The 22,699-nt window shown below is 42.7% G+C and overlaps 2 protein-coding genes across 3 annotated transcripts in view; one reads left to right on the top strand and one right to left on the bottom strand.

Annotated features, from left to right (window-relative positions):
- ankrd13b (ankyrin repeat domain 13B) overlaps positions 1–17,784 on the bottom strand; it is a 37,211-nt gene extending 19,427 nt beyond the window's left edge. For both annotated transcript variants that reach the window (XM_071533276.1, XM_071533277.1), the window contains exon 1: positions 17,645–17,784. In XM_071533276.1, coding sequence (XP_071389377.1) covers positions 17,645–17,752 — 108 coding nt within the window. In that variant the 5' untranslated portion in view covers positions 17,753–17,784. The remainder of the gene's footprint in view (positions 1–17,644) is intronic.
- Positions 17,785–19,345: 1,561 nt separating this feature from the next.
- The window catches only part of git1 (G protein-coupled receptor kinase interacting ArfGAP 1), a 28,858-nt gene continuing 25,504 nt past the window's right edge, over positions 19,346–22,699 (top strand). The window contains exon 1 of the mRNA XM_071533268.1: positions 19,346–19,709. Within this exon, the coding sequence (XP_071389369.1) occupies positions 19,658–19,709 (52 nt within the window). The 5' untranslated portion in view covers positions 19,346–19,657. The remainder of the gene's footprint in view (positions 19,710–22,699) is intronic.

The following is a 22,699-nucleotide window of genomic DNA, read 5'->3' as shown; positions in this document are numbered from 1 at the left end:
GGCATCATTGAATTGAATTGAATTGAATTGAATTGAATTGAATTGAATTGAATTGAATTGAATTGAATTGAATTGAATTGAATTGAATTGGAAGTGGGTGAGAGAACAGGAGAGAGAATGGAGGAGAAACAGAGAGTAAGGAAGGGAGAGGACAAAGACGAGGGAGATGGAGGGAGAGAGTGATGGCGGTAGGGAGAAGAGTAGGGAAGCAAGAGCAGAAAGAAAACAAAGAGGAGGGAGGGAGGGAGAGGAAGGAAGGAGAGGGAGAAAGATGGAGAGAGGCGACGGGCGGGAGAGAGGAGGGGAGAGAATGAGAGAATGGAGAGGAAGAAGATGGAGAGAAGAACAATAGGAAAGGTCAGAGAGAGGGCAGAGAGAGGACAAGGAGGAGAGGGGGAGAGAAGCGTAAAGGAGGGAGCAAGTGAAAAAAAAGGAAAGAGGAGCGTGCACAGCGGAGAGGGCGAGGTGGGGGAGGAGGAGAGGAAATTGGGGTTAATTGTGTATCATTGTAGCGCTGCTCTCGCTCAGACAGAGGGGGAGGGAGAGCAGGGAGACAGAAGAGTGAGGGTGATGACAGAGAGACGGAGGGAGAGACAGTGACAGGTGCTAATTGATCTGTCACCACTCCGACATGGCTGGGTGGCACGCACTCCTGCGTCCGCTCTCCCACTCATTGTCTGGGTTGGATGGGCCGGCTGTAACTAGACACAGGCTGAACCGATCCACGCTTTTTAAACAGGCTTCACCACGGGGAGCTTTTCAACCACACTCCTTTCTGCTATCTTTCAAGAGATGCAACTTGGGACAGCAGTAGCCTAAAGGTTAGAGAAGGTTGCCAGTTTGAGCAGGGAAAGCAAATAGCGCTCTGCTCATCCCCAACAACTACACTACACTACACTGCAAATCTCCATCTTAGCAAGTAATTTAGTCTATTATTGAGTCTTTTACTAAAATCATAATTTTCTTAAAATAAGTGAAATAATCTGCCAATGGGGTTAGATAATTTCACTTGTTTCTAATGCAAATCAACTTGTTTCAAGTATTTTATAGAACTGTAATTTTCTTGATAGTAGTGCAGTGATCTGCCACTCATATCTAGAAAAGACAAGAAAATTACTTGTTAAGATGGACATTTTTTGCAGTGTAGAGGCTAGTTAGCCTTTAGCAAGGCACTTAACCCCTGCACTCTGACTTTCCCTTTAAATTTCCCCTTAAGTAGCTTCAGTTAGAAAAAAAACATGTTTCTATACTGTACAACAAAGTCACATACAAAGTCTATATCTGCTTGTTCCAATGTCTCATTGAAGATACAGCTGCTTATATTGAGTGAAATATTCAAACCAAAAATGTGATTTTTTTTTTTATGGCTGCACCATTACATCAAATGGAAAAAAATCTAGATGTCTTGTGAATCATTTTATACACATTGCCTTGTAATTCAGCATGACATATTTGGTATTTTGGAAACTTTGGGAGCTTGACTAGAATTTAAAATAAAGTCCTGTGGGTTTGAATCAGTGGGACCAGCAGGTAGAAGAGGTGTTTTACCCAAACTGTGGAGCTGCTTAGTGGCCAACAGTGTAAGCCTGCGGTTATACCAGGCAGCCCCCAGATTTTGAATGCGTGTGTGAGTGTGAAGCAGGGTGTGGCTGATAGAGTGTGTGCTCAGTAAGCCTCCCCTGGATAAATAAATGCTTTAGGCTTCAATGCAGCCACTCTGTTACTGTATTTAGATTCATGCCCTGCCACACACCACTATCAAATCAGCAAAACCTCATTTGTCAGGATGGATTACATCATGTGTCACGTATCAGCGGTATGAATTCTCTGATATAATGAATAAAAGCAAAATAATTTCATGTGCTTTTAAAAACTCTCTCAGAAATCACAGGACATGTCTTTTGGGAGACAGCAACGGATAATTTTAGATGCTAAAAATACAAACTCAGTAGTGCCTCTGGTTTAAGATGCATCCTCAAAAAGAAAGAAATTAATAAATAAATGAAAAAAAAGGTTTTAATAGGCCATGCATCATTTTTTGAAAAACTGTGCTTATGATTTAGAGCCCCACCTCAAGCTTTTACCAGTCTTTATGGATGCACAATTTTCCTACATGTGAAGTCCAGGGTGGAGGAATTTTGGCTCCTGACAGCAGTTTGGCTTGAAGCAGAAAGGGTTTTGTTTTCTATGATTAGAAAGAATTATTGGTTTGCAGGCACATGCTAAGGAAAAATAACGTATTCCAGATCATTTATCGTCTGATTTCAATACGTTCCAGATGTGTAAACAGCGAATCAAGGGTTGAAAAGTATTAAAGTTTCTCAAGTGTTGCTGAGCTCCACAACATGTATTTCTGTCTGTCTCAGCCCAAAGATGTTGAAAAGCTGACAGGATGGGTCACTCGCTCTTTGCCCCCTCTCGATTGCTGGAGAACAGTTGGCCATGGTTTTGGTGAAGGAGATAATTGTCTTGACACCACTTGTCGCTTTAAACTCTTTGGCACTGCATGTTAGACCATTGGTTCTCAACATGGGGTCCGGGGACCACCAGGGGTCCTTGAGGGAGTTCCAGGGGGTTCCCAGCAAATTGATGAATTGTTATTTAATTTACAAGAAGTTAACACAATTAGAGAATGTAGAAGAAAAGACTGTTCTGATCATAGTTTCTCTGTTATATCTCTACCTACAACACAGTTAGTCATGGACTATCAATAAAACAATAAAACAAAAACAATACAAATATTCTCAGATTTGGGTCAGAGAGACTAAATCTCATTAAATGGGGGTCTGTGGCTCTAATGTGGAATAAATTAGGGTCCTTGATATGAAAAAGGTTGAGAATCACTGTGTTAGACATCAATGACAGTGAGCATTTTCTGTAACTATCTCTTTAATTAGAATATTTTTGAATAACGTGGCCCTCATTATGTCACTTCATAACACTTTTACTATAGCATGCATAGGCCTACCTGCGTATGAGTAAAAACAGTAAACCACCAGTGCCCTTGCTTTCCTTTTCTAAATGTAGTCCAAAAAGTCATACTTCTAACAAAAATATCAAAATGATTATGAGTGTCATTTTGTTTCTTAGTTTTCTTTCCTATGTTGGATTACAAGAATAATAGAAAAAAAGCATATTTATTGTTCACTGACATATGTAAATTACAAGATATGAATGCTGTATGAGAGTAAAACATCACAGAAAATGTCTTGATATCCTGTATTGTAGCAGGAATATAGTATTTGTTTTCTTGTTGCAGATTCTAGAGTAACATAGATAGACTAGTATGTCATCACTGATCAGCAAGACTGAGAATCCTAAAAGTGTTGGAATATCTTACTATCTAACTAGCTTACTATCTATCTATCTAATATCTAACTGGAAAAGACAGATATAAGTTTCTTACTATCTGATTGTAGCTTATTAAGCTATATGAGCTGGAGTACAACTGATCAGTTGTCATGTCTCTTTAATCTGATACAATCAATAGCTGTACTGCTCTGCGTTGCTGTTACCCTCCCTCCCTTCCTCCCTCCCTCTCTCTCTCTCTCTCTCTCTCTCTCCCTCCCTCTGTCCAAACCCCATGCCGTCCTATGCGCCACTGTTTTGATGTTGCCCCTCTCTGCTGTGTGCTTCTTCGAAATCAGCAACTTCTTCAACACTGATCTCAGATCTGTCCTCCAATTAAACAGAGCTGCTGACGGCCCGTCTTTATAAAGGGCCTCGGCTGATCCAAGGTTAGTGCTGTCGATCCGATCCGTTGCGGGCCTGAATCCTAATTAAGGATTAAACTCAGACAAGTGGGGCGTGACTCAGAATCGGCGCTTTGATAAAGACAGTAAGGATGCTGTGGAAATCTAGGAATAGAAATGAGAATGTTTTGAATGGTTGAGAGGTGATATTTGCTATGGCGGGTATGTAATATTAATATCTCCAATATTATATAATATATATAATAATATCAGAAACAGGTCTGACCAGGTGAATCATTAAGCAGTGGTGTAGTTGAAGTGGAGGATTTTTAAGCCTTGAGACAATCGAGAACAGAGTGCGTCAAAAAAACAAAACAAACTGCAACTCAATATGAGGAAAGTGCCCCTGATATTTACTACACTCAGTGTATAATATAGTAATAAAAATGATTGGCAGCTAGTGTACAACGCAGGTTAAGTCTCGCTTGAAGAAACACACAGTGTGTGCAGAGCCAGGAAGACTCAGCACTTACACTACCCATCAGTCACTGAAGCCTTCTGTTTCTGCTATTTGCAAGGGAAATGAGGCAAAGCACATAGGATACACACAAACATGGATGAGTGTACGAATGCAAATACACAAACCGCAGTACACACACAAAGACAGCGTGCACAAACACACACACACACACACACATTCTCAAATACAGGACATACTTGCTTGTTTTTGTCCAGGCATATTTCAATGGAATGGACATGATAGCATGGCTTCAGTGTGTTGAGCAGCACACACACACACACACACACACACACACACACAAACACACACACACACACACACACACACACACACGGTCTTTCTCTCTGTCTCTCTCTCTCTACTATCTATAACCATCCACTCCTTGGTTAACAACTCTGCTCTCCACTGTTTCAGCACTGGCTTCAATAGAAACCCTGAAGAGAGAGAGATAAAGACAAAGACAGAGACAAACAATGTGGGTGAGAGAAAATTCTGTTGTAAGAAACTGCCTGTTAGCAACAACTGTAACATGTAAGACAGGGGAAGATAGGAGAAGAGAGGCAGAGAGAGAGAGAGAGAGAGAGAGAGAGAGAGAGAGAGAGAGAGAGAGAGAGAGAGAGAGAGAGAGAGAGAGAGAGAGAGAGAGAGAGAGAGAGAGGCGACAGATTCCTATTGCAAGCAAGGGTTATGACAAAAAACAAAGGGAGGACATGAGATGAGGTGAGGAAAGAGAGACAAAGCAGAAGGAGAGAACGAGAGAAGAGAGGTGGAAAGAAGGGAGGCCGAGGAGGGAGCTGAGCGAGACAACAACAGGAGGGAATCCCTCAGGAGCGCTGGAGATTGGGGAATAGAGGGAGGGAGCGAGGGATGGAGCGTTATAGCAACGGAGGGAGAGAAAGAGAGCAGTCAGCTTTGTTTGTGTGTTTGTGTGTACTGAATAACGAAAGGAGGCCAGGTGTTACATGCAAATACACGGCCACATTCAGTGCTGCATGTGTGTGTGTGTGTGTGTGTGTGTGTGTGTGTGTGTGTGTGTGTGTATGTGAGTGATCAGATCTCAGCATGTCTCGAGGGATATAGCGGAAAATATATGCTTAGGCAACATTACATAAGGAAAACATAAGTCCAAACTGACATGTTCACCAATTGAAAACTCAGAGAAAGTGATTGCGCAAGTAAAACTCACTACTGAATATTATTGAAGTTATTGACTATTTTGAACCCTGGACATACGAAACATTTCAGAGGTCGAAAATGTGTTTTTTATATGGTGAGCAATGAAAATGGTCGGGTTTTTTTTTGTTTCCCCAAAATGGATATATAGCACTTTGGAAAGAAAACCCTCACATATTGTCAGCACATGTCAGAGAGAGAGAGAGCGAGCCGGGGAAAAGGGTAGAACAGAGCTGACGGGTACAATGAGAAAAAAATAGAGGATGGGAGAGAAAAGGAGTCGCTTGGCTCCTCTTTCACTTGTCTTTTTATGACACTTGTTTTACTGAAGATGCTTGAATATTCCAGGGAAACGGGAACGTTTTGTACTTTTTCTGCTGTCTTACAGCCGTCCTTTCATCCATTGCTCTCCCTATTATCATCTGCTTATACTGTTGGTGATCAATTGAAGCTTATTTTACAGTTGCACTCGATTTAAATTACTATGGGTATACGAGGGCCGGCTGAACGGCTAAAATGCAGCATAAAGGAAGGGGGGAGCTGGAGAAGAGGGAGAGAGGGATACTAATGAGGGAGAGGATGAGGGGAAACATGGGGGAAAGAGAGAGAATGTCAAGAGAGGGAGGATGTAGAAAATGACACTTTGAATACAGACAGAAAACATATACACACTATATTATACAGCATGTCAGGGAGACAACAGAACAGACAATCCATTGAACTGTAGTATCTGTAGCGACTCCTCTACTTGCACCTGATCTCACTCCTGTCTCACTCTTGCTAAAAAAAAAAAAATCTATTTCACCTTTTCTGCCTGGCTTATATATTTTTTCCCCCTCTTTCCCTGGCACTTCTCTGCCATACATTATGATTCTAGGCACATGGGGATATTTGCCACATCCATTATCTGGACTGTAGTGTTACTTATTGTGAGTCACTCGGGGGTAAGAGTGTCAGCTAAATGCCTGAAGTGTAAAAAAAAGAAAATGCAAAATGGAGAGCATGTAAGCCTCTCGAACAGTCTTTATCCATCTATTTACAAGCTTCATTCAAACCCGGGATTTGTTGGGCGCATTCAGCATTCTGCCTTGCTCAAAGGTATACCGACTGAAGCTGCTCGGACGTCCCAGGCTTCCCCCGACCGGACCGAGGGCTCGATCCGGCGACCGTCCCCTCACACTCCGGTCTCTTTTCTAACCGCCACTGAAATACAAGCAACGCCTAATTGCTCGCAGGATTTTTCTCATCAGCACGAGCCCATATGTGTGAAATTCGTTGTGATGACACCTTCGTCTGCGATCACAAAACAGCAACCGTCTCCGCGACAAACCGTATAGCCTCGACGATTCGCCGTGGTTCGTTGGGTTCAATTTGCATCAAAAGCAGTAGGGAGAGGGGGGGGATATTGAATACGGTGATAGACGGCGGCACAACCCTCTACGATGTGTAGTATATATTTAGATAAAAGCTATGAATGATATATTTAGATAACATTCAAGACAGGCCTCCTTTAATGATGGAACAGGGGAGAAGTGTGAGCAAACAGTTCCTGTTGACACCTGCAGTGACACACAACAACATGCTAAGCTATTCATAGAGCACTTCAGTATTACTCAGGAACATCAGCGGCTGACACCTTTTCTCACTCACACACACACACACACACACACACACACACACACACACAGAAACACCACTTGAAGTTAATGTCCTCCCACCAATACACACTGACCTGCAGACATACTGGCATACTTATTCATTCACATGTGAACAATGTGCTGCTGAAAACCCACACACACGCAAAAACACACACACACACACACACACACACACACACACACACACACGCACACACGCACACACGCACACACGCAAACACACACAAAACAGGGACAAAATCACAACACCAAGGACAGATAGTTCCCTTCCCCCATTAACAAAGTAGGAACTCTCTAGAGGAAATGGTTGTTTACAATTAATGGGCCAAGTACAGTCTCTCTCTCTCTCTCTCTCTCACTCTCTCTCTCTTTCTCTCTCTCACACACACACACACACACACACACACACAGCGCAGTCCCATAGGCCTTGTTTGACTTTTGCGTGGATCAGTAGTTACAGTAGGGACATTATGTCACCGCCACTCGTCTCCTAGCTCCCTCCCTTTATTCCAGAAGGAAATCAAAATGGAAATCATATTGTGATCACAAACAGTCCGTTATGTGGGGTGTGGCATTGTGTACAGACACCTCTTATGTACAGTGGCACATTGCATGCTGCATGAATACCTGTTTTGATTGAAATATTGCTGAAGTAACACCTGGGGGAGCGTCAATCCAATGTGTGGATGTCTCATTCTATTTCAGTGTCCTGCCTTTTACATACTGTAAGTACCAAAGAGTGTACAAATCATTAGGACCACTCACTCTGTCCAAGAAACAGACTGACCAGGTGAATCTGTATTAATTTCACCTGATTTCCCCACTTTAGGTATGAAGTGAATTTGCATATGAAGGCTAGGAAACTGGTTGATTTTATTTACGCCGTAAGACAGCTGAGACATGGATTATACAAATGTTGTTCAATTCTTCATTTCTAATATTCACTACACTGAGTTGAGTGAAGCACTTGGTCAGCAGTGAATTTGGCCCATGTTGTATTATGTTGAATGGATAAAGTGGCCAGATCATTGAAGATTCCTGCAGGTGTCATGTACACACACTTCTAGCCTTCATCTACGTATCTTCCTTCCATCCATCCTTTACTTTCTGCTTTTTCCTCTCTAAAAGTTCCTTAACACCCCCTGCACTCTCCTTCCACAGATCCATATCTTTGCCCTTCCTTCACCACCTTCACCTCCTCCTTTCATTTCTCTCTCTCTTCCCTATGATTTTCTTCCCCTCCTTTCTCCGTTCTATCTCTCCCTCGCCCCCGTATCTATTCCCTATAATCAAGCTCCTTCTGCACTCTCCTCTTTCCTTGCCATTCTCCCTCCCTCCTCCTCCCTCCGATTCATTCGCTCCTTCGCGTCTTGCCCTCTCTCACCAGTGAGCTCAGTGGAGGCTGCATTATTGATAGGCATCTCTGTCTGTGGCATCTGCTCCTTCTCTCTCTCTCTCTCTCTCTCTCTCTCTCTCTCTCCCTTCACCCTTTCTCCCTCTCTCTCTCTCTCTCTCGCTCTCGCTCAGTGTGTGCCTGGCCTGATGCAGCTTGGCAGGTACTTAGGCCAACATCAATCTTTCATACACACGCCACACACACGCGCACACTCACACGTACACACGATTGTGCATATATACACACACAGACGCTTTCCCAAAATGTTTGTGCATGGGGCACACAGGAGCAGAGGGTGGCGAAGGGAGGGAGTGTAAAAATAACTTTTTCTCTCCACCCCCTACCCCACTCCCTCGCTTCTCGCCTCTGTGATTCTCCATCCAGAGGAGACTTTGACAAATGCTAGACTGCAATGAAACCCTGATCCATTTTCAATGTGACACAGCTTCGGAAAGAAAAAAAAAAGAAAAAAAAAAGGACAGTGTAAAACCTACATAGCAGATGATAGAGTGCAGAGAACAAATGGCGGCGATAGACCCGCAGTGGGATAACGCGACCTCTCGCAACATCTCACGTCTTCACACAGCCGCAGTCGCACTTGCACTTACAGTGTGCACCTCTGCTGAGGGGCTGCGGATCCACGCACTGGAAATAAGACCAAATGTACTAGATCACCAAGCAAAAACCGCTGACCTAGATCCCGGAATATGTAATGTGTCTTTTCCTTCGCCCCTCTCTGCCTGTTTACTTTCATCCCCCCCCCCCCCCAGCCCCTTTCTCTCCATACTTCCCATAAAGACAGACAGAGAGATAGAGGGGGAGAGAGAGAGAGAGAGAGAGAGACAGATCAAAAATGGCGGGAGGGTTGAATGATGGAGGGAGAGGCAAAGAGGCAGATTCTCTCACGTTGTCCTAAAGGTGATGACACCTGTTTGATGCCATGAACACACGCATCGCACACAAACAGAGACACACACATCACACACAGATGGAGAGACTAAATCTTTTGTTTGAATGGGACAGACAGCGCATACGCTATCAATGAGCATAATCACATAATGTGGCTTACTGGAGTGAAACACCCCAGCTGTCACTTTCTTTTTTGTATATATGTGTGTGTGTGTGTGTGTGTGTGCGTATGCGTGAATTATGTTGCAATTTCAGGTAAACCCAATGGTCTGGTGAGCTAACGGTGGTTGTGCTCAGCCAGAGCCGATAATGAAATCAGAGAGTCATTTTCTCTGGGCCGTTCATTGCCTCCACAGCGTTTCACTGCCACACAGTGTGCTGCTGCTGGTGTTAGAGAGGAAGATCCTGACATCTTACATTCATTTATTTTTCTTCATTTTTCGACACTTATCACATTGAAAGGAGAAGTTTTGTCTAAAAGTTAAAAATGGATGGCAACAGCTTAGTTAGCATTCCACAGTGAAACGGAGAGGCAGAGCTGCAGGACAAATCTATAAATTTGGATAGGCAGGTGAAGAGAGAAATGCCCCACTGAATTTCAAAATGTCAATGTACTGATTGAGAGTCATACTTAAATCACTGCTTAAAACACACTTTGTTTAGACTTGCTTATGCTTAATATTTTTGATTTTGCCCAGTTGTTAATCTCTTCCCTTTTTTTCTTTGTTTATTTTTTAACCACTTTTTATTTATGAACGTGTTTTCCATCTCCTTTTTAATATATATATTTCACTATTCTTGTTTTTATGCCTTTTGGAAAACACTTTGCAAGCCCTGCTTTTAGATGACTGCCACATAAACAAATCATTATTATTAATATATATGCATGTTCTCCTGTGTTTGCCTAGGTTTCCTCCCACAGTCCAAAAACATGCAAATCAGGTGGATTGGAGACTCTAATTTGCCCCTAGGTATGAGTGTGAGTGTGTTTGTCTGTCTATGTGTTGATCCTGTGATAGACTGCTGACCTGTCCAGGGTGTTTTTCTGCTTTCCGCCCAATGCATGCTGGGCTCCAACCCACCCATGACTCTGATTAGCAATAAGCGGGTATGCAAAAAGAATTATTGTTATCATTACAAGTAGTAGTACTGTTACTATCATTATCGTTACTGTCTCTCAATCTCTCTCTTCTCTCTCTCCTTTCTGTTTCTATCGCTGAGTTCCCTCTCTTCATTGTCAATTATTGCCTCTCTCTCTCTTTCTCTCTCTCTCTGTCTCTCTCTCTCTCTCTTTCTCTCTCTCTGTGTTAAAAGCTTTCAACAACTTAACTAAATCTGAACCCCAACCCAGCAACCCATGGCATCCCCTTGCGGCTTTGCTGTGCTGCAATTAGGTCTTGAGTTTCATTACACCGAGGAAAGCTGAAGGAGGAGGAAGAGGAGGAGGAGGAGGAGGAGGGAGGGGAGGAGTGATGGATGGATGGTTGGAGGTAAGGAGGAATGGAAGGCCCCAGAGGAGGAGGATAAGGAAAACTTAAGAGTGGATAGACGTGATTGGAGGAGACAGCGAGAAGGGACAGGGAGGCTGAGGGCAGCAGAGACGAGACGAGACGAGACGAGACGAGACGAGACGAGACGAGACGAGCAGAGAAGAGAAGAGAAGAGAAGAGAAGAGAAGGAGGAGTGTAGTGGACAGGTGGTGGTCAGGTGCTTGGCTAGCAGACAGCAGATGGTTGGAGTAGAGCAGAGAAGAGGAGCAGGTCCGGAGCGAAGGGGAAGAACCCTTGAGCCTTAATTTATATCTCCCTTCCCTTGGGCCAGCATGGCAGCATAAGATTTTATAGTGCTGAGTTAACACTAGCACCTTGCCGAGGGCTTCATACCAGCCACTATGTGAGTGTGTGTGTGTGTGTGAGTGAGAGAGAGAGAGAGAGAGAGTCGGGGTCAGAGACGGGGTCAGAGAGACACAAGAGAGGACAAGAACCAGAGCGACAGAGAAAGCCAGCGCAGATCTTTATTTCATTTCCGGCCTCTGATGAGAGACCATCGCTCTTTCACGAGGCCCCTGCTCTTTTTCCATCACACCCCGCAACCCGGACAGACGCTGCTCATGCTCAAAGTCTGTCGTTGTGTCCTCCTCCTTCCTCCCTTCCTTCACTTTCTCCCGCTCACTTCATCACACCCTCCCCTCCACCTCCGCTCCCTGCCCTCAGCCTGTCAGTGCTTTAGCTGTGCCGCCGCCTCTCCCCCGGATTTCCTTCCTCCCTCTACCTGCCTGTCAGCTCCCTCCTTAACATCCACCTTGCTTTATGGCGCCGCTGAGCGGAGCTACAAATTGATCTCCGACTACGTCTCTCGTCTCTTTCTTCCTTTATCACCCGCCTCTACTTATCCCTCTTATTTTACTACACCTCCCGCCTCTCTCTTTCCCTTTGTAAGTCTCTCTCTCTCTCTCTCTCTCCCAGGCGAGCTTTCTGTATCTCCGGCTTTTATTCTCTTCCTCTTTGTTCCTCTGTCCAGCTCCCTCTCTCTGGTTCTGCGTTGTAACATTGATAGCCGATATACCAATTATTCCTCCCCGACCTGCTGTGGTAGCATTTCTCCTCTCCTCACTCTAACCGTCACGGAGCTATCGACCACACACACACACACACACACACACACACACATATGCACGCACGCCGATGTACACTGCTTAAGGAACATTGGATGCACATAGGAGTCTACATGCAGTTTCTCACTCCCACACTGAAAGTACAAGGGCCGGGGACGAGGCCCTTAGCGGCTTCCATCACAGCTACGCATCAGCCGTAGCCATTCATCGCATTGTTGTGCTGGAAGGAAATAACAGCACGATCATAAACAGTGCCGGATATTTGATGCATGCACATAGTGAAATGAAATGAGTCTCATCATCTTTGCCAAAGGCTGGGCAGACTTTAAAGAACTCTGATGCGGCGATGGCTGCAGATTACCTTTATTTTACTGATGCATAACATGGAGGTCAATGATATTATACTATTTTTCCACAGTTGAGTCGGGACTGAACAATTCGCCAGAGACAGAATATTATCATGCAATATCTGCACAATGCTGCCTTCGTCATTTGGGTTATAACAGCATGGTCGTAATGTGATTTCCTAATGCCTATCATGTGATATCAGGAACTATCACAATGTCTTGTAATAATACTTTGTCAACTATACGAATCCTGCATTTATTTTATGATGTTTCAACATACTATACGACTCAATCTCTCTCATTCTTCTCTCCCATCTTCCCTCTGTCTTTTCTGTCATGGCTGCTCACAATAGGAATCTCTCACTCTCTCTCTCTCTCTCAGTTTTCACTCTCTCTGAAAGTGGATCATGAACTCACTTCAGTACGCCAAGTGTGTGTGTGTATGTGTGTGTGTGTGTTTGCCAAGTGAGGGCAGGATCACTCTGTCAGCCATCCCATCAACTGGAAAAGCTTTAAATAGTAATGATAAACAGGACTAGACACTAAAGGTCTGCATGGACCTGATTTATTCATCCTGGACCCGCCTCGTTCTGCTACCACAAGTCTCTTACAAATCCTCCACGGTTTGCACTACAATGAGAGAATGAATGGATAATGTAATACCTTTTCAAATGCCGTTTTTCACACAGCAGTGTCTTCAAAAATTATTACAAACATTTGCCTATTGTTTAGACAATGAACAGGATACAATGCTGGTTTTGTTCATGCGCAGCTTACTGGCTGTTGGCCAAGCCTACACAAGTAAACAGAGTGTAATTCAAAGGGAATATGGCCGATAAGACTGCATGGTTTATCTCACAAAATCCATCACAAGTCTATTTTCAGCAGCTTTGATATTCACATAATCACAGTCACCACCTTGCTCCTGCTCCTCCATGTTTTGTCTGATTTGGCTGGTAATGTCAGGCTAGGTCAGGGAGATATGCAGCTTGGTGGCCTTGATTTTCATATTAGCAATATTCAGATTTTGAGCATCCAAGTCAAACAGTCTACGTACGTCAATGCATGTGATGCTATGTTCTGTTTTTGCACAGCAGGCAGGCCAACCAGGGCTTGGGCGCATTAGGCAGAGTAATATTGATGTCCTGATTTGCAAATGTGGGCATTTTAGAAACAATGTAGACAGATTACACACTAGTATTTAAATTACATTGAACTATGTTGATTATTCCTGCAGCAGTCCAATATGACTGCCAGCACTTGCCTGCAGCTATTAAAAAAATGCCTGTGCTGTCAAAATCTGTGTCGAACCGACCAGACTCATGGGACTCGCACAGTAACGCCGACTGCTTCCAGACATTTATCATCACCATCACACACTGCGTACATGTGTATGTGTGTGTGTGTGGGTTGCATGTGTGTATAATTGACTGAAGCTCAGAGCTGGTGCGTGTGTTGTCCTAGTTTAGCAGTACAACACATCGAAGATTGAGGGCTCAATTTACCATATAAACATGCCATATATATGTCAAGTGAGTTATGGGGTCTGATACTGATGTGATGCTAGACTGATGAGTTCAGTTTATGGGAATTTCTGGAGGGCTATAAATGTTTGATTATGCAAAAATACATGGGTGTATACAGCACATGTAAAACCGTGGTGCATGCACATACAGTACATGCGCACACACACTCACTCTCACACACACACAGAAAGAAAGCAAGAGAGCGAGTTAGAGAGATAGTTTGAAAGGCATTGTTGTAAATGAGACTAAGCAGAAGTCCATCAGCTATGAGACAGGAACAAGAGAGCAGAGAAGTGTAGCTGTAGTTCCGCCGCTGTACTTTACTACCTGTCTCTTCATGACTTCCTCTCCCCTGCCTTCTAACAGTCAGCTGATAATAGCAACTATAGGGTTTAGGGTCTAAGAGAGTTCCTCTGGAGCTAGCATAACAAGAAGAAGGAATAATGGCCCTTGTGAAAAATAGAAAAAGGTCTCATTATCTGTCTTTCTCTGTCTCTTGGTTTCTGTTCCTCATGTGTGCTTATTTTGACAGCTTTAAACAGCTGTAAAGGCATAATCGAGTCAAAATCATGTTTCCCAGACTATGAAATCCAATATGATCAAGGCCATTTGAAAGTACGCACTAAAAAAGTATGAGTTCCAAGAGGGTTCTTAGGTGATATGGTTCAGCATATAGGAAAAGTCTGAAACAATTAAAACAAACCGGTGGAGCAAGAATGCTCTGTGGATCTAGCTTGAAATTTGCAGTTTAACCGTTGTCCAGCACCAGTGAAAGAGGTGGGTGTGAGCATCACTTTGATTTACCCGGTTTCAGCATCAAACCATTTTTGCTAGAGGAACACTTTTGGCACAAGAGAGTTCTCAAGGTTGCAAGGTTGTGAAAGGAGATTTGTTTTTGCCTCTCGCATATAGGAAGATTTACTGCTACAAGACATTCTGTGAGGCTCAGTTTGCAAAATGTATCAGAAATATGATTAAAAGGTCCTGGGTTCAAATCTACAGTAGGAGAACCATCAAATTTGCATCATTAAATATTAATAGATACACGGGGTCCCTGCAAAATGAATGACTTTAGGGATCTGAGGCCTCATTTATTAAGCTTGTGTACGCCAAAAGAATACACCCAGAACTTTGCACAAGGCAATGTCCACTCACAAGTTCAGATTTATAGAAATGTGTGCCTATATGTAAGCCATATATCAATATCTATATTTATTTATTTACATATGCAACATGCATGTATTGCACCACAATTCATGTTTCAGAATCATTACAACTTGCCTAATGGCAACTTCTTTTGACATCTTTTTCCTTACACCTTCCTTGGACAGTGTTGTGTCACTTCATCTTCACTTCACACCTTATATTATTTACTGTATATGCAATACTAGATAAGAAGAAGATATCAATGAACCATTAATTGATTACTTTCCTGTCCAATTGCCTTATAAAGTCAGGTTGTCAGGTAAGAATTTCACTGAATGCAATAACTCAAGTTTTGCTTTTCTTCCCATTTCAGTTTAGCCTATGTGTCTAATTCCTTGATCTCTTTGTTGAGAAATTGTAGAATTTGAATACACTATTTTAATGCAATGATTTAAGCTATAACACTTATGGAAATACTGACATTACACTGACATTATGGTATTTGTTATGTCAGCATGGTCTTATGGTTTGTTATGTGTAATGATGTGCAGTAACTTTTGTTGTTTTCTTATTGGGAATAGTGACGCAACTAAGAAATTAAATGCAAAAGGAAAATATGGCATGTTTCAATGGCTGTTTGTGGTTATTTGTGAGTTAGTGGGAGATGACAAAAGCCTTTTCATGTGTGAACAATTCCAGGATGACTGTGATAAATGTTGCAGGTACAGTATGTACACAAGTTTTAAGGTTTAAGTTAGGTCTGTTTTTTGTTTTGTTTTCCACTTTTGAGCCTATACAATCATTTGGTGTTGAATTTAGAGAAGATTTTATATATGAGGTCCATGATGTGTAGAAGGTCACCATACACTCACAGCCTAAATGACTGTGTTTTCTATTTCGATGTTCCTCTAGGTAAAAATGACACACCTTTGAAAAAAAGGATCCTTTGTTGAGAAAGGGTTCTACATTGGACCTATAAAGGTTTCTGTACCGTGCCAAACCAAAGAACCCATGAAGGTGGTAAACTGCTCATTTTTATTTAGAGTGTGGAGTCAGCAGGGTATGAAAAATGAGTATTCAACGACCGCAGAGCTACAGCAGTTTGAAAAGGTTTCGCTGTCTCCTCTGCCTCGAGCATATATAGGGTTCATTTCCTGCTCCCCCCTTCTGTGAAATATGCTACCTGTGACATTGATTTGAATGCCAAAGGTCTTAGTCTGTTCTTACCGCCCCTTCCACTGCCCTTTCAGCCACTGAGAGGTGTGATCAGTTTGCTCATTTGTTTCCCAATTGGCCAGATCACGATCAGGGGTTTCAGAAGAACCACACAGTCTGGATAAATGGGAAATGCCACGACCACACTTAATTGTTGGGATTGTGGTAAACCAACTATTGATAGATGGAATAAAACCCTGTTTTGGGGCACATTCTGGTGAAAAGAAAATGGGGTTATGCTGTTATAACCGCAAGAGTAAATTATCATAACACTAAAACAGAAAATGTAGGATAGGTGTCTGTGCATGCATGCATACCTGTGTGTGCAAGTATGATGTCTTGAGACGGCTGCATGCACTCAAAGATCTGCTTTTCGCTAACCTGCAGAGCATCTCTTATGTAATGGAAATGTGCTTCAGTACATTTGCAGAAAAGATGATTAAATTCACACATGTATGCTCTTACATAGAGATAATGCACAAAATCCAGCATTACCAGCTCCCTGTTGTGTAATTCTGATTATGTCCATCATCTGGCCCGGCACTCTCACCACACAGCTGAAGTACTCTAATTTTACCAGTGGGTGAAAATATTTTTCTGTGCTTTTTCATAATGACAAACATCTTCTCTGGAAGCCTAATACAATACCTTAATGATTCCATTACTGTAGTTACTGTGGTGGTTGGCAACTGTTCGCCCACATGCTACACAGCTACAGTATCCGCATTGTCTCACCCACTCACAAATGGTTTAGGTGCTGGTGGGAAGGTGGAGAGCCTACAGTTTTGAATAGATCACACAATGATGCTGCTTACACACGCACAGGGTACCACCGAGTCTGACACACACACACACACACACACACACACACACACACACACACACACACAGGCACGCAAACACACTGCAACATTATCAGGCTTGGTAATCAGTTAATAGCCATATGCACTAGGAATTTTCCAACAATAAACTCCTGTCACAACTTCCCAGAATGCTTTTACCTCAACTGAATGACATCATTTTGAAATCCTGGGTAGATGAAGATTTTTTTAACCCCACTGCAGTAAATAACACAAATCCTAGACATTCAAAGACTACTCCTGTCATCATGTGATGTAAAAACGAATGATAATGAAAAATGCAATAAGGTGGGGTAAATGTAAAACCCATGATATGGTCCACAAGTGATATGGTCCACCCCCGCCCCCCCTCATTCATCCTACACAGACAACAATTAACTGAGCTATTCCCAATTATCGACCAGGTTCTTGAATGAGGTGCTCCATGCATGGCACCCTATAACACCTCCTATTAAATCATCATCAAGGCTGGTGCAGGGACCCATACGCCCTTATAATAACGCCTATAATAAAGAAATAGGCCTATGTCTGTGAGGGAAGAGATGTTTTATCTCTCTCTCTCTCTCTCTCTCTCTCTTTCTCTCTCACCTGCTCATTCGCTGCCAGCTCTTTCTCCAGCTGTCGGTGTTTGTTGTGCCACACCAAATAGTGGATAGGATAACGACTCTTCTCCGGAGTTTTCTTGGCAGAAATCATCTTCGGACCATAGTTTGCCCCCTCGCTGTTTCTTCACTGTAGATTGTAAGGCTACTTTATAATGAATTTCTCGCTATACAATCAAGCCTATCATCCTTTATCGCTCGTGATGCCCAAAGGCGTATAGGGGAGCCTTGCGCGTCAGAAATAGTGAATGATTCCCTACTCGCTCTGCTTAGAATAAACGGCAAAGCCACGCGAAAATCATGTATATAAGAAACCGTTCGTTTGATTGTCTCATAACAGTGTTATTCCCTAACAACCCCTACCTCCACATCTTGCCTCCCTCTCTCTCTTTCTCTGGCTTCCTTCCTTGCCTACTCTAACACATCTATCCTCCTCCTCTCCTCCCATCCGGCGGTGACTGAGAGATGCGATGACAAGCCGCAATGAAATGTGCGCACACTCAGCCAATCCGCTGTCAGGGATATTGCGATGAAAAAATAATAACCATCACAAAAAAGAACCATAACCCTATGATAAACTTTCAGATGGATGCTATCAAGCATAAGCCCCTATAGGAATATTATAGTGATACAAAAAAATACCATTAAGTATGATAAGGTCACTATAAACTCACGATTGAGTACCACAGCCACCATATAAGTCAATATAAGTTCACAATGCATCGGCTTACACAGCCTACACCGTGTTAATTAGGACTACAGTGATTAAATCGATTGCATTGGACTTCAGTAGGCTAATAATAATAATAATAATAATAATAATAATAACAATAATAATAATCATGATAATGATTATTATTATTATTATTAAACACCATAGAATAACATGCATTAAATAAAAACGGCTATAGGCTATTTGCATCAAGTCCTATTTGATTCATAACCTACAAAAGAGGCACTCATTTGAACCTTTAAAATTAGGCATGAACTTGAAGTGTCTGACTATAGCCTGTAACACCTTTACCATATGGAAAAAGAAAAAAACAAACAAAAAACAAAAACATAGGTCTACAAACAAATAGGATAGCCTATACATTAAGAAAATTGTTGAAGGTTGCCTGCGTTTCAAAATAGCCTACAAAAAAACATAAAAAATAAAATAAAATAAATAAAAAAACCCAACATATTTTGAGTGGTCAAAATATATTTTGGGCATAACCTAGGCCTACTTGGCAGACTGACTATAGGCTAGTATGTTGTCAACACTGCCATAGTAAGAAAATGTAATTCCAGTCTGCAAAATATATTTTGATGAATGTCATGTAGGCTATGTAATAGGCTTTGGCCAGTTTTGAAAATGTTGAAACATAGGCCTATGTCCTAACATATTCTGAAATACAGGCTATAGGCTATGTAATGTAGGGTATTTTTGCATTTTTCTTCAATTTCTATTTTATTTTTTGGAACATATCTGTAAACATATTGTGAAATATATGTGAAATATTTTGATATGTCATCTGACTGTAACATGCCACAGAAGTGAAGACACAAACAAATACCTGTGGGTTAATGGAGAGTCAATGACAAGATAATTTTTGCACTACCCCCCCTCCCTGCCATAGGTAATGCAGGCATATTGGGTGTGTGTGCGGAAACTGACAGGTAGAGAGCTGCCGTCTCTCGGTGAGTTGTTGGCAATGCAGCGAACTAATATATCTAGTATAGCCTTTAGTTATGAGCTCTATACGAACAGTTAGATTAACTATCTTCACAAAACTTGCCTCTTGACCGAGAGTTTACTGCTGAACGTGGACGAAGCGACTGGGAATAAACGGGAAACTAACTGTCAGTTGGCCGGGAAAGCCGATCACACCGCCCGGCTTCCGGGGATTCAGGGGCCGCATCGGTTGACGGCAGACGTCGGTCTTAGTTCGGGGGAAAAAGGGCGAACATCCACACCATTACCGACATCCACCTCTTGAATTCAGCCACTTTCGACATGTCAAGAAAGCTCCAACGGACAGAAGTCTGCGCCGACTGCAGTGCGCCAGGTAAGAGAGAGGAAAATAAATTATAAAAGCCCACTATCCTGGAACAATACGCAGGGAGGGCGACATGTTGGGACGATATGGCCGGGGCTGCTGTCACTGTCAGCGGGTCCGTAGAGCAGGAAAACGGCTAGGGCTCCCAGGCGTCGCTTAGGCCCAAAATAAACAGTGAAAATAGGCGTGTTATCACAACGGGAAATATGGTCAGCTAATAGCAGTTTAACATCACTTTACCCCATTGAGCAGGTCGATACGTATATTTATTTGACCAAGATATCTGATTTTATGTGAGGGCGACCAGTTTGTTTGCTGCAGCAGAAGATTTGTGTGTCAGATTTGTCTCGCCTTCCTAGCTACTTGGAGAGACGTTTGTTTTGATTTTCATGACCGGGGCAGACTTGTTAACACGTTAGCCTACCCAGGCTAACGAGCTAGCGACCGACTTATTGGCTAACATTCAACATTTAACACTTTGTATTCTATCTTCCGACAGCCCTATGTTATTTTCTTGGGCCCTTGTGTTAACGTTAGCTTTTGCCCGTAGCGTTTTGATATGTGTCTACCTGGCCAACTGTGTTAGCTTACGACGTTGGCTAACCGAGCTAACTTTGGCTAGTTGGCAAACGGCATTGCTAAGTTAGCTGACTGAGCTAACGCGTCAGCTAACACTAGCTAGGTTTCATAATAATGCCAGTTCCCGTGTAGACAGTTCAGAAAGTTGAAAGAGTCTGCTAGACTGAAGCTTGTAATATATTCGTTTTTCCTCAATGCCCAATGTTTTATTCTCGTCCACAGTTCACATACTATAAGGTAGCTGAGGCATTTTACAGTAGCAACTGACTGTTAATAGACATACTAGAACATTTAACCTGATAAACAAATGTTAAAGAATAACATTCATTATGTAACATTATGTATGGGCATTGCAATGATCATCCATTTTTGTAGGTCATTTTCACCTCTTTTTTTCCCCTCCCCATCATTGTGTGTATGTGTGTGAGGTGATGTCAAAACAACCTTGGCATCCCCTTGGCCTTGCATATGCAGCCCCACATGCCCCCATGTTTAGGTAGGAGTACTTGGTTATGGGTGCTCCTGTGTGTGTGTGTTGTGTGTGCTTGCATTCACGCGTGTGCGAGTGCTTTACAACAGCTGCTCTCCTCCTCACAGCTGCTCCCCCTATTAGGAATGTGTGTGTGTGTGCGTGTGTGTGCATGTAAGCAAGTGTGCTATTGCTTGAGTGTGTATGACTGTCCACAAGCTTTAGCGCCCCACTGCTCTGTGCTCACCCCTTGCTGGCTACACTGTGCTGGCTACACTGTCCTTCTGATTTATGGCCTGAACCTATTCCCTGCTATAACTCTGTACATACCTGCCTGCGTCAGTGTCTGTCTGTCCTCATCTCCCCTCCCATTCCCGTCCCCACTTCATATCCTGACCAGTGCTCACCAGCCCAGGTTGAAACCTTGCCCTTGTAAATTAAATGCCATAGAAATGTTGATCTATGTGCTATCTCCCTGACAAATCCGGTAGGAAAAAAGGCAGGTAAAGGTTCTCTGAGGTCAAGACATATCTTTGTTTTAAGGCAACAACAGAGCACAAGTAATATGTATTAACTGAGCTCATTTAAATAGGTTGCACTGTAAAAACGGGTGTATTTTAGCAAAGACTGGTTAGCCTGTTTGTCTTGGCGTACCTGGTATTGTAAACCTCTTCTAATATTCTTCAGTCAGCATTCTGCATGCAGCCCCTCCTCAGGATGACACACACACACACACACACACACACACACACACATACATGCATGCACACATAAACACACACGCAGTGTACTCTGCAAGATGCTGACCTAGCCACTGGTGACAGCCCACCTCCCTGCTACCCAGCTTTCTGTCACATGAGGGGATAACTCGATGGCATGGCTACAAAGGACGACTGATCAACCCTGTCCTAGCCAAGCCTTAGGAGGCTTTAATATCATGCCATGGCAATCTGCACGTTTATGGCAACAATAAATAATGTCACCATGATGGTAAACACCTTAAATTAAAATATTATCACATTATGTTGCTATTGAGTACAGTCACAGTTGTGTCAGTAATTGAGGCTCTAATTCAAGCATTCAATGCATTTTTTGTAATGGCATCCATCCTCCATTCTGCATTTTAGCAATGGCACCCAATCCCCATTCTGCATTTTATAGAGAACCATATTATGTCTCCCTAGCTGTTGATGCCTGGGCCAGCGTTTGCTAACGACTCATGTCCCATATATCCAGAATGAAAATCTGCATCTGTTCTCTGTGTCCATATAAAAAATTGGAGGGGGAAAAAGCCTGTGTAAGAACTGAAATCAGCCCATTAGTGGCTCAGATCGGTAAGTGGAGCTAAGTGTGGATACGGGATGCTAAAATGGATACTAAGAGCTGTGAGGCTCCTCCTGTGTGAAATATGAATTAGCCTGTGACACAGACAGCACACAGTTCTCAGTGTGAATGAATTGAAACCAACCAGTTAGGCGTAGAATCCTCTTCCAGCATGTACATTTTCAGTAATTATTTCAACAGTTTGGCAAACTTAAGTCTAATTATTCATCATTTATACTCACTGTGATAGAATTTTTTATGCAGGCCCAACAAATATCGAATGCTCTATTGATGAATTGGGCTGAGGCCTAATAGTGATGGGCCAACTCCATCCTAAATTATGTTATCCTCCAAATTTGGCCAATACTCTGCTGCCAATCATCTATCCAAGTCTAATAGCTTAATGGTGTAGCCTTGTATTGATCCAGCGGGCCAAGCAGATAGCCTAGCCTATGGGAGTTTTATATTTATTACACAGATTAAGGAATTAAATTGCTGCAGTCCAGCCTTTAAAGCCTATGGGCTACTGTTCTAAACTAGGCTATAGCTCTTATCAAAACCATTTTGCATTTGCTGCTTCTCTCTCTGCGGGCAGAAAGACTTAGAGCCGTTCAGTTCATCTGATGAT

Source organism: Centroberyx affinis, unplaced genomic scaffold, assembly GCF_046629955.1.
Source record: "Centroberyx affinis isolate AG114_WGS23_722 - 3 ecotype Tasmania unplaced genomic scaffold, CSIRO-AGI_Caff_v1 ptg002349l_1, whole genome shotgun sequence".
Classification (NCBI taxonomy): domain Eukaryota; kingdom Metazoa; phylum Chordata; class Actinopteri; order Beryciformes; family Berycidae; genus Centroberyx; species Centroberyx affinis.
This window is presented reverse-complemented; position numbering and strand designations above follow the sequence as displayed.